The following is a 13,398-nucleotide window of genomic DNA, read 5'->3' on the forward strand; positions in this document are numbered from 1 at the left end:
ATTCCGTGATTTATTCAGTTTTCAAATTTATACTGACTTTTTGATCACCCAGTATATTGGTACACAGCAATTTCAGAGTACAAGTATGTTGAAACCCACAAAAGGCAATGCATTCTGCTAGGAAAAGGGGCAGTGTTCACATTGTAGGTAGAGGAGGCTTTGTGTGGGGGATGATTATATTTGCTGAGATGGAGTCCCTTGTATCTCTGCTGTAGTCTCATGACTAACAAATAATACAGGAACGTACTGTCTAGTAAATTTTGTTTGTATATAGCATGCCACATGTGATCTGACCTTCTGTAAGTCAATGTTCCATCTCATTGTTCTGAGTTTTGTCAAAATAGTTTGAGGAATACTCCACATACAAAAGGGTGTGTTTGTGGACACCCAGGCCACCTATTTACAGTTCTATTGCGCACTTAAGGGATACTTTCAGGTAAGATGTGCATGCCTTGTCCCACTTCTAGCCAATCTCTGTGAGTCATGGACAGCGGATGAGTGGCAGTAAATAATTGTTTTGCGCAGCAGATACAGCAGTACATCACCAGCATCTTCAGGGCAAAATTGGGTACTATAAGCTTCTAGATAATGCCTCTAAGTCAGCTGCTCATGATTTTAAACGTGCATCAATAGCATAGTGTTTAAGGAATTGATCCAGCCACAGCCTTATATGAACATTTTGTGTGTTCATGTTCACATGCGTGTGTGTAAACAGGAGCACTTTTCGATGAAGTAGGCGATTCTGTTTCGTGTGTATTTTCATACGTACTCAAGAAACATGCTTTCTGTGTGAAGAGTTAGTTCTTTTTATGACCCTACTGTCATAACTGATACTTGGTTTCAGATTCTATGTCACTTAGTTTGGTGTAGATTCCAGGTATCTGGCATGTCATCATCAGTGTGGCCCCAATAAGGAAACACACAAGCCATTGCCTTCATTGACAGGAACCTGCGTATAAATAGTAAATTCCTCCTTCCGTTGGCATTGTCAAGGTATCCGTGAATATAAAAGCATCAGTGACTCAAATGCACCATCCAGTAGTGTTTGTGGGAGATGCTGACCAAGATCCAACAAAATGACACCCAGGCCACCTATTTACAGTTCTATTGCGCACTTAAGGGATACTTTCAGGTAAGATGTGCATGCCTTGTCCCACTTCTAGCCAATCTCTGTGAGTCATGGACAGCGGATGAGTGGCAGTAAATAATTGTTTTGCGCAGCAGATACAGCAGTACATCACCAGCATCTTCAGGGCAAAATTGGGTACTATAAGCTTCTAGATAATGCCTCTAAGTCAGCTGCTCATGATTTTAAACGTGCATCAATAGCATAGTGTTTAAGGAATTGATCCAGCCACAGCCTTATATGAACATTTTGTGTGTTCATGTTCACATGCGTGTGTGTAAACAGGAGCACTTTTCGATGAAGTAGGCGATTCTGTTTCGTGTGTATTTTCATACGTACTCAAGAAACATGCTTTCTGTGTGAAGAGTTAGTTCTTTTTATGACCCTACTGTCATAACTGATACTTGGTTTCAGATTCTATGTCACTTAGTTTGGTGTAGATTCCAGGTATCTGGCATGTCATCATCAGTGTGGCCCCAATAAGGAAACACAAAAGCCATTGCCTTCATTGACAGGAACCTGCGTATAAATAGTAAATTCCTCCTTCCGTTGGCATTGTCAAGGTATCCGTGAATATAAAAGCATCAGTGACTCAAATGCACCATCCAGTAGTGTTTGTGGGAGATGCTGACCAAGATCCAACAAAATGACTAAAGGGATTTGACTGTGTCACTAATACAGCAGCTTTATAGTGTCTGCTTTACATGGATGGCATGTTCCAGCAATGGTTAGAACCCAGTGAGAGAAAAAACTTTTGGGTTGAAATTAAGAAAACATTTGTGACAACCAGCAGAAGTCAGCATAATGGAATGAACTGGAAAATGAGCCCAACATAAGCAGGAAACAACACAATCATATATTGTGGTTTGAATTTTTTCTTTTTATTGTTGTCATACAGTGAACCCAAATATGAGGAAACCCATCAGAGTTTCATACCTAATGAAGGTCATGGCAGAGGAAGTCTATAAAACACATCTTTTGAAGGATGTCATCATGGCAGTGGAGGAAAAGTGGTGCCAATATATGGAGGCAGTGCCCTAGAAGACTATGTAGAAGACTTTCAACGGACTGCCAGATGTCGTACTAATGGCATTCTTGAAAGGCCATCGGGATCTCATGCTGCTAATATGGCAAATAGTAAGAGAAGAGATAGGAGGATTTATGACATGGCTGGGAATAGTTGAATGTCAAATCAGCCGGGAGTTGGTAACTGGCAGCAGTCTCTACGAGGCGGATAAACATTGAGGAATTGAGTGGGATACTTCGGACTTAGGCTACAAAGATTAGACAACATCCAAGATCATCATGACATATATAATTTCCTCCCCCACTAATTTTATTTATTCACTGAGACAGACCCTCAGACAAAAAGATGATGACTATAACATTAGTTCACCCTTTTCAAAGTATTCGTTAACATGAATGTATTTAGCATTCTGAAGAAGAAGAAGAAAAAGAAGAAGAAGAAGAAGAGGAAGAAGAAGATTGGCTCTAACCTTTTTAGCAAATGAAATCTATGTTTTTATATTTATTTTAAAATTCTCAGTTGCAGATCATCACAAATAACTACTTGTTTCAGTCACTTAATGATCATATTCAAATCTGATTAATCACAGGTTGTGAAAACTTATAATTTTTTTAGGCACCCAATAAACTAATATTTTAAGAAATACTTTTCTGAACCTGTGATTTAATAAACCTGAAAATGGCCTTAAATGATGGAAATTAGTAATAATTTTTGACAATCTTTTTAAATATATAGTTGTGACCTGTCTCATGATAATACTCATTTTATCAAAATCTATTTTGCCTATTTCAGTGCAAAGCCACCTTCTTTCACCCAGTGCTTTGCTGTGTCTTGCTAGTATGAAATGGTGGGCTCATGTTTCACCCTTAACAGTAAAATGATGTACAGGGTAAGCTAGAATCTTTTCAGAAAGTCCTATCTTTGCTGTGAAATTATAGTCATGGAAAATCCAGCATGTAATGTAACAATATTATGAAAAGGATAACTGGTTTAGATGAATTTCTGTTGGTACTACACAGTAAAAAACAAAATTTTTTATGATATCACAATATCCCAGTTTAACAGTTTGAACAAAACAGATACATCACTACTTTGAAAAGCAATGCAATTCAAACCATGCAAATCAATCCGACATTTAATTAATGTTACTGCAGTTTACCAAACAAAATTTCATCTCTGTGTCAGGTTGATAACTACACAACTTATCCTCAAACTTCCTTAGTGTTTGGTTGGTAACTTTTGATACAGCTTGTTTCGGATGAGGAATTTACTGAGTTGAGTTGGCATAGTAATTTTCATAGTGAAAACATATGTGGACAGGTTGAGAATGTACCGTATTTAGAAATAGCATCACATGCAGTGGAGGAAAAATGTGACATGAAAAGGAGGCAACAGCCTAAATACAGATCTGAAAACGTGTTGGTTAGTACAGAAGTGAAAATTTGACTTTAAGATGGTGGTCTTTACCAGGAAGTGGACTGTGTTTGCACAGTTCTTGTTGTGAAAATTGTTCTGAATATTTGTTTATTATCTTTATCGATCTTCTTTGTCTGTAGTTGTGTGTTTCTATTTCCTGTTGGTTAGAGAAAATTGCTTTGATTATGTGGTGAAGTCCCTGTACTTCATAATTTGTCAAGATTTCTCAGCATGTTTGTAATGTGTGTGATGTTGAAATTTGATAATATAACTTGTATTTTCAGACAGGAACCCTGACAGAAGATGGTTTGGATATGTGGGGTGTTTTACCTTCGAATGATGCAAAATTTGAAGTGGAACCAGTTCTTGATATTAAAAAGCTTCCTTACAAATGCCACTTGGTAACAGCAATGGCTACATGCCACTCACTCACCCATTTAGAAGGCAATCTTGTTGGAGATCCACTTGATGTCAGCATGTTTGAAGCAATAAATTGGGTAAATATGAAGTTACCATAACATAAAATAATTGTGATATAATTTAACAAAACAATTATTTCACATTTCTTGATTATTAAAAACGCCACTCTCTTTTTAAAAGTCATTGTTTCATGTAGATCTGAACTTTTCTTAACTAAAAGTAACTAATACTTGGTTTCCCAAAACACACACACACACACACACACACACACACACACACACACACACACACTCTTCAGCATTTCAGTGCAGGTGTCATATAAAAATTATTTTCATGACATATGTTTCCACATATGTAATAAATTACGTGAAAGAAGTCATTGTACACTTCTAGTTGTCAAATATTTATTATAATTTGTATTAGAGCAATCTGCTGGAAAGTGACATGTTAGTACAAGTTGGTCAATAGCACACTGCAAAAAAGACTTGACTGCAGAAGCAGACAGTGACTTCTTTCAAACAATTTAAAAATTAATATGTGGATTACTGAAGAAAAGTTACTAACAAAAATCCAAGTTAAAATGTAATACATAGAAGCAATAAATTACCCTCCTTAATGTGTGCAGGATGATACACTGATACAAAATCTTTGTTTTAGGAACTAGAGGAACCAGCTTCTGATACTGCACGATTTGATAATCTTGCTCCCGCTGTAGTCAAACCCAGGGTATGTAATCGGACCCAAGGTATTTAATTAGTCCGGGTTGGTAGATATGTACATAGTTTTTCTGTTTAGTGGGCTGAAGGCCCAGGTACTGACTTACAGTGAAAAGTTCGGTGTATAAAAGATAAAGTAGCATTTATATTGTGGGATTATTGTCTGTTATTTGTAAATCATAATTTTAATGGTCATAAGATGAAAGTACTGTTAATGTTATGCAAAATTGTTGCAAATGTATTAAGAAAACTTCAATATTCTGTGTGCTTACAAATTTACATGCATGAATAGGGCATTTCAGTTCATGCATTATTGTAATGACATGGTGGCATGGTTGTGGAGGTCAGTGGTACCAAGTAGAGGTCTGAGGTTGTTAAGCGGGTCATCTGCGACTGTGAACAACAATCGAAATTGAGTCTGTAGGTGGAAAATCAAGTCCATTGACTGGTGAGCACTCATAATTATTCCTGGCCAATGGATTGTAACGGACTGCATCAGATGTATCAATGAGAATGGGCCCCTTCCTTTGCAGACAGTAACTCGCAAGGGTCATGGCCCACATGAATTCACTCAGTGAGCCCCACATTGATGGTGGGCAGTGCCATTTGTATCAAGTGTGAATCCCATTGGTTCCTCCTCTGTGTTACTCTCAGAGGTTAGTGATACAGTTCCAACTAACTGTAGGACTTTTACATCCATCCACTATCACACCTTTATCATTTTCTCATACAGTGCCTAAAATTCATATAGCTGTGTTCTTGTCCTGCTCTTCTTCATGGCAGTGTACTTGTCAAGTGTGTTATAGGTAGTTTTTACTGCATGGACTCTTTTATAACAAAGTCAGCTATAGAAAGCCCATCAGAGATATTTTTATTTACTTACTATAATTCACTGTATTGGCTGCTGGTTCAGAAGGCACCTCTCATGGTCACTGCATTGCTATCTTACACTATCTTCGTATAACATTTTTTATACTCAAACGGTTTGCAGATTCATAGTATCTTTTTGTTTTTTTCTGTGAATTGTCCAGTAGCTGCTGCAGCTGAAAGGCACTCATCTTCTCTTGTTTCTTGTGATAAAACTGATATTTATGGAACTAAGCCACAGAAAAGAACAAATGCTGATATATCCTTCTGAACTGCACTTTTAGAGCCCTGTAAGAATTCACTCTCAAACAACTGCAAGTTACATCAGTGTCGTTTGTGAGAACTGCCTCAAGGCCTCTATAAGAAGAGAAAATTGAGGCTATCTTTTTATTACAGACAAAGCGTTGATCACTTATGTAGTTAGTGAAAGATGAAATTGGTGCACAAAACTAGTGGCATACGTCAAATAAATTTTGAGTATTTTCATTGTACACTGCAGTCACTACATTCTTTAAAATTAAGCCAAAGTTGTCCTCAACTCAAAGGTTGGTTTGTACACTGCAGTGCTTTATTAGGCATGGTCCTATTTCAACTGGTATCACCCTTGTCTTCCTCCAACCTGGCAACTAACCTACCTAGGCAGTTGTAGGAGGACCTACAATTTAATGTTTACTGTGTCATTTTTCCCTATTAACAATCGTTGCCAGAGGTAACAAATGTCAAAAAATATCCTAGGACAGGCGAACCTGGACATTTGTGCTTTAAGACTGGCGCTTATCCACTTAACCTCCAATCCACACTTATTCTGAACTATAATGCCATAAATATAAGAAACACTTTCGCCATTGATGTCCAGAGGTGCCATTTGTGATGGAATTTACTTTAAAACTGTCCGCAAAATTTTCTGTGATAATCTACAATCAAAGGAAATCTCTGGAATAACACCTTCAAAGAAGTTGTTATGATTAATCTTGCAGTGTTATAGCAGTTGTCAAAGGAAGAATATTAGATACAGTGGTAAGTTGCTAGTCTCACAGACAGCAATAGATGCATATGTAAGAATGGAAGCAACAGAATAGTAGTCACTCATTTTACAGTGGCAAATTAGTAAATTTCTAGGGGTAGCGTCTTTGATTCATAATCAAAACGTCTTTGGTCCCAGGTTTGATCCCCGCCACTGCCTAAATTTTGATAAATAATCAGCATTGGCAGCCGAAGACTTCCGGCATAAGAAGTCAGCCTCATTCTGCCAACGGCCTTGTCAAAGAAGGCAGAGGATCGGATAGAGGTTCAGGGCACTCTCTTGTCCTAGGGGTGGGAAATTGCCCCTAAAGGCAGAAGAATCAGCAATGATCAACGACATGAGGATGCAGAAGGCAATGGAAACCACTACATTAAAGACACATAACGTGTATCCACATGACATGTGGCCTGTAATTGAAGAAGTGTCATGATGATCTCTCCATTGGCAAAAGATTCCGGAATAGTCCCCCATTCGGATCTCCGAGAGGGGACTGCCAAGGGGGAGGTAACCATGAGAAAAAGATTGAATAATCAACGAAAGGATAACGTTCTAAGAGTCGGGGTGTGGAATGTCAGAAGCTTGAACGTGGTAGGGAAACTAGAAAATCTGAAAAGGGAAATGCAAAGGCTCAATCTAGATATAGTAGGGGTCAGTGAAGTGAAGTGGAAGGAAGACAAGGATTTCTGGTCAGATGAGTATCGGGTAATATCAACAGCAGCAGAAAATGGTATAACAGGTGTAGGATTCGTTATGAATAGGAAGGTAGGGCAGAGGGTGTGTTACTGTGAACAGTTCAGTGAAAATGGCTCTGAGCACTATGGGACTCAACTGCTGAGGTCATTAGTCCCCTAGAACTTAGAACTAGTTAAACCTAACTAACCTAAGGACATCACAAACATCCATGCCCGAGGCAGGATTCGAACCTGCGACCGTAGCGATCTTGCGGGAACAGTTCAGTGACTGGGTTGTTCTAATCAGAATCGACAGCAGACCAACACCGACAACGATAATTCAGGTAAACATGCCGACGTCGCAAGCTGAAGATGAACAGATAGAGAAAGTGTATGAGGATATTGAAAGGGTAATGCAGTATGTAAAGGGGCACGAAAATAAATCTAATAGTCATGGGCGACTGGAATGCAGTTGTAGGGGAAGGAGTAGAAGAAAAGGTTACAGGAGAATATGGGCTTGGGACAAGGAATGAAAGAGGAGAAAGACTAATTGAGTTCTGTAACAAGTTTCAGCTAGTAATAGTGAATACCCTGTTCAAGAATCACGAGGAGGAGGTAGACTTGGAAAAGGCCGGGAGATACGGGAAGATTTCAATTAGATTACATCATGGTCAGACAGAGATTCCGAAATCAGATACTGGACTGTAAGGTGTATCCAGGAGCAGATATAGACTCAGATTACAATATAGTAGTGATGAAGAGTAGGCTGAAGTTTAAGACATTAGTCAGGAAGAATCAATACGCAAAGAAGTGGTATACGGAAGTACTAAGGAATGACGAGATACGTTTGAAGTTCTCTAACGCTATAGATACAGCAATAAGGAATAGCACAGTAGGCAGTACAGTTGAAGAGGAATGGACATCTCTAAAAAGGGCCATCACAGAAGTTGGGAAGGAAAACATAGGTACAAAGAAGGTAGCTGCGAAGAAACCATGGGTAACAGAAGAAATACTTCAGTTGATTGATGAAAGGAGGAAGTACAAACATGTTCCGGGAAAATCTGGAATACAGAAATACAAGTCACTGAGGAATGAAATAAATAGGAAGTGCAGGGAAGCTAAGACGAAATGGCTGCAGGAAAAATGTGAAGACATCGAAAAAGATATGATTGTCGGAAGGACAGACTCAGCATACAGGAAAGTCAAAACAACCTTTGGTGACATTAAAAGCATCGGTGGTAACATTAAGAGTGCAATGGGAATTCCACTGTTAAATGCAGAGGAGAGAGCAGATAGGTGGAAAGAATACATTGAAAGCCTCTATGAGGGTGAAGATTTGTCTGATATGATAGAGGAAGAAACAGGAGTCGATTTAGAAGAGATAGGGTATCCAGTATTAGAATCGGAATTTCAAAGAGCTTTGGAGGACTTAACGGTCAAATAAGGCTGAAGGGATAGATAACATTCCATCCGAATTTCTAAAATCAATGGGGGAAGTGGCAACAAAACGACTATTCACGTTGGTGTGTAGAATATATGAGTCTGGCGACACACCATCTGACTTTCGGAAAAGCATCATCCACACTATTCCGAAGATGGCAAGAACTGACAAGTGCGAGAATTATCGCACAATCAGCTTAACAGCTCATGCATCGAAGCTGCTTACAAGAATAATATACAGAAGAATGGAAAAGAAAATTGAGAATGCGCTAGGTGACGATCAGTTTGGCTTTAGGAAAAGTAAAGGGACGAGAGAGGCAATTCTGACGTTACGGCTAATAATGGAAGCAAGGCTAAAGAAAAATCAAGACACTTTCATAGGATTTGTCGACCTGGAAAAAGCATTCGACAATATAAAATGGTGCAAGCTGTTCGAGATTCTGAAAAAAGTAGGGGTAAGCTATAGGGAGAGACGGGTCATATACAATATGTACAACAACCAAGAGGGAATAATAAGAGTGGACGATCAAGAACGAAGTGCTCATATTAAGAAGGGTGTAAGACAAGGCTGTAGCCTTTCGCCCCTACTCTTCAATCTGTACATCGAGGAAGCAATGATGGAAATAAAAGAAAGGTTCAGGAGTGGAATTAAAATACAAGGTGAAAGGATATCAATGATACGATTCGCTGATGATGACATTGCTATCCTGAGTGAAAGTGAAGAAGAATTAAATGATGTGCTAAACGGAATGAACAGTGTAATGAGTACACAGTATGGTTTGAGAGTAAATCGGAGAAAGACGAAGGTAATGAGAAGTAGTAGAAATGAGAACAGCGAGAAACTTAACATCAGGATTGATGGTCACGAAGTCAATGAAGTTAAGGAATTCTGCTACCTAGGCAGTAAAATAACCAATGACGGACGGAGCAAGGAGGACATCAAAAGCAGACTCGCTATGGCAAAAAAGGCATTTCTGGCCAAGAGAAGTCTACTAATATCAAATACCGGCCTTAATTTGAGGAAGAAATTTCTGAGGATGTACGTCTGGAGTACAGCATTGTATGGTAGTGAAACATGGACTGTGGGAAAACCGGAAGAGAAGAGAATCGAAGCATTTGAGATGTGGTGCTAGGTAAGGAATGAGGAGGTTCTACGCAGAATTGGAGAGGAAAGGAATATGTGGAAAACACTGATAAGGAGAAGGGACAGGATGATAGGACATCTGCTAAGACATGAGGGAATGACTTCCATGGTACTAGAGGGAGCTGTAGAGGGCAAAAACTGTAGAGGAAGACAGAGATTGGAATACGTCAAGCAAATAATTGATGACGTAGGTTGCAAGTGCTACTCTGAGATGAAGAGGGTGGCACAGGAGAGGAATTCGTGGCGGGCCGCATCAAACCAGTCAGTAGACTGATGACCAAAAAAATCTTACTGTGCGTTTTTCTCATTAGAAGCAGCATGAGAGAGATTACTAGTAGACTGGTGAACTGTAAACTTTTATCGAGAACACTGCTTTACTACTTCATTGTAGAAAAGAGTATTCTCTTGCTTATCATCATCCATTATCACCACCATCTTCATCATAGTCGTAATATTTCTTTCTGTGTAGAATGTCATTACTAGCAAATGAAAGATGTTTATAGCTAGCAATAAATAGTGAAAAGGTTGAAAAAACAGTTAGATATACATTTCACTTTTTTTCCAGATCCTGTGCGGTGGGGAGGGATCTTTCCTCATGACACCTTTCAATGAATGTGAGGTAATTTTAAAATGATTTTGTATTACTTTTAAATTTTCTGTTCTCGCTTAAATAATAAGAGGAATCCATTGCTCACTTTACTGATAGGATGGTGACGGATCGACAGGTGCCAGGTGGAAAATTTACTGAAGTCTTAGTACAACACATTTTCCTTGTGTGAATGAATAATATATTAAGATGATGATATGAGACGGTATCGCTTCTTAAATTGCTTGACAGCTGCTGAGTTACTTGCACTTATTATAGTAGAAAATGGTCCGAATGTTTACATCTTTCCTTTAATGATAGTGATGACTACCTGTTGATTCAAGTGATGTAGTTCTTAATAACATGATTTTGTAAATTTGTTAGAAAAAAAACTACACTGGTGGCCAGTAAAATTGCAGCAATAGGAATGACATAATATAGTGACATTTTGCTTTACTGTCTATATACAGTAAAGTAGGCAGAACACATGATTAAATATGTAGGTGATTTGTGGGTGTACATGATGCAAAAAAACAGAGATTCCACCTCTGGCAGCAACAGTGGCCCTAATCCAGGTGGGCATCAAATCGGACTGGTCTTGGCAGATAGGTGCAAGTATCCCAGAATTCATCAGCCATACCTGGCTGACTACTGGTGGTGCTCCATTCTTTTCGTGACCCATGGCCACAGGCATGAGAGGCCTAGAGAATGTGCTGACCAGGGCAATAGATAGGTCAGGACAGTGCAGGCAGCATGTGATCTCACCTTATTTTGTTGAAAGGTAATGTCATAAAGACACTGAAGACATTACACAGCCACTGATTGTAACAGAGCAAAAATGTAATTGCTGCTGTCCAAATTAGTAATTGTGGTGTGCATGCAGCTACATCCTGTATCGTTCCGTGTGGTGACCGGCCTGTACGACATTGGCGATCACAATCTGACAGTGCTTGTTATCCTTCTCGTGTTTGGATATTTGTGAAGCTGGAGAAAAGACGACATGGTGCCACTCCTGTGACCAGTGTTGTTGTTCGGTGCACCACTGTTCAAGTACCTCTCCATGTTGCCACACAAGGGATACTACAACAGTGGTAATCATACTGACATTCTGTGGTGCTCCCAGCATCGTCGTACTGCCCAGGTGGGTACTTGTTTTGCTGCAAACAAGCCTATTTCCTGACAGAAAGTACATGATGGCCTGTTTGATGGTACACACCCATATGAAAGATGTGTCTCGTCTTTCAAATGCTAGTCATGTGGGGCTACTAAAATCCTGCTTGGCAGTGTGCACAGCCCTCCTGAACCCATCAGTTTTATATTCAGAGCTACAGTTAGAGATCCTACCCAATTCAAACAGCAGTATCATTGAACTATAAACCGGTCTCGGTAGGCCACAATTTTGCCACAGTCGATGTTTCTTACATGCTGTCTTCGTGGTGTTGCAGTTTTAATGGCCAACAGTAATTTGTATTCGTGCCTTCTAAGGCAACGATGTGCTTAATTATTCATGAAACTTATCTCTTCAGGCAGGTCTTTTACCAATCTGACTTAAGTAGCTGGTAAGGTTGCTGCAGAGTAGGCTGTGCTGAGAAATAATTCTTATGTTGCACTGTTTTTCAGTTAATTAGCATTGAAGTTAACCAATTTGGCCATTGCACTAGCAAATTCAAACAGTCTGCCAGGTACAGTTTGTGTCAGTTGTTCTCATAGCATAGATGACAGTACACGAGACTGCTTAGCCATTGGATCAGGTTTGATCCTTATTACTGTCCCATGTCCAATTTTTATATCACTTTCTTATTTGGCTTTAGGGAACCAAATGCAGAAAATGTTTGGTGAGACCAGCTCTGATTGGCCACTTGATTTTGGATGCACTATGGCCTGACTGGCTGACTTCAGTGCTAATTAACAAGCAAACAGCACAGAATATTTTTTTATTTTTTTATGGTTATTTCTCAGCACAACCTACTTTTCAACACCACAACTAAATTTTAAGACTTTCTGACCACCCTAAATATAATTTTTTCCAATGTTGCCAAAAGTATTTCAAAAGGCAGTGCACAACAGAGTAGTTACATGTTCCTCAGAGCATAACACTTTCACAGTTCGATTTTAGAACTGGTTCATGTGTTCATCAAGAAATATTTTTCTTCAGGCACAGAATATTAGATGATGTTGGTGGAGAACTGCAACCACTGGGAATGTTTGATGATGATGTAACAGACTATTTAATGTGTAGCATGTGGTATAGAACAAAATAAAGTAGAACATTGTGGAACATACAAATATGACTTTCAGCTCAATTTAATGTTATGTGAGTTGTAAAAGGCAGTGGGCTGCTTTATACTGTTGCATGACAGGAAATGAGGTTGTATGTTAATGTGGCACTGTGTTAAGCATATCCTTCAAGGTATCATGACAGACTCCATTCTTTTTCTTGTATACACAAATGACTTCCCTTTGACCATAGCAAATAACTTCAAAGTTGTTATACACTGCCAAAAAAAGTGCAACACCCTCAAGGGTAAGATTGTTTGATTGATAAGTGAGGTGACAGGTAGTTCATCATTGTAGGAGTATGTGATAACAATTTTGGACCAAGTTGAACATCCATCTCAAAGTAGTGTCAAGTCACATCAAAACACACTGTAGCCCTCTCTGATGGCGATAAAGGCATGTATTCTCACATGAAAATGATCATCAAAGTGCCAAATGGTGTCCTGCAGTGGACTGCATCTTGGGCCTTTAGTTGCAATTCAGCAGTGGTTCTTGCGTGTCTTCAAGAACGCGTAAGACCCCACTTCATGTCCCACCCGTGTTCAATTGGTCAGAGTCCTGGCGATCCTGCTAGCCATGGCAGTTGGTGTACACTATGAAGAGCACATTGCAGTGCAGCAGCCACATATGGATGTTCACTGTCCTGCTGAAGAAGCGCATCACTATTCCTGTTGACGAAATGGC

General features: G+C 39.2%; 1 protein-coding gene across 1 annotated transcript in view; it reads left to right on the plus strand.

Annotated features, from left to right (window-relative positions):
• LOC126249633 (polyamine-transporting ATPase 13A3-like) overlaps window positions 1-13,398 on the plus strand; it is a 264,428-nt gene that overhangs the window by 166,007 nt on the left and 85,023 nt on the right. The window contains exons 10-12 of the mRNA XM_049951311.1: window positions 3,854-4,066; window positions 4,647-4,715; window positions 10,417-10,470. Of these exons, the coding sequence (XP_049807268.1) occupies window positions 3,854-4,066; window positions 4,647-4,715; window positions 10,417-10,470 (336 nt within the window). The remainder of the gene's footprint in view (window positions 1-3,853; window positions 4,067-4,646; window positions 4,716-10,416; window positions 10,471-13,398) is intronic.

This window comes from Schistocerca nitens, chromosome 3 (assembly GCF_023898315.1).
Source record: "Schistocerca nitens isolate TAMUIC-IGC-003100 chromosome 3, iqSchNite1.1, whole genome shotgun sequence".
NCBI lineage: Eukaryota > Metazoa > Arthropoda > Insecta > Orthoptera > Acrididae > Schistocerca > Schistocerca nitens.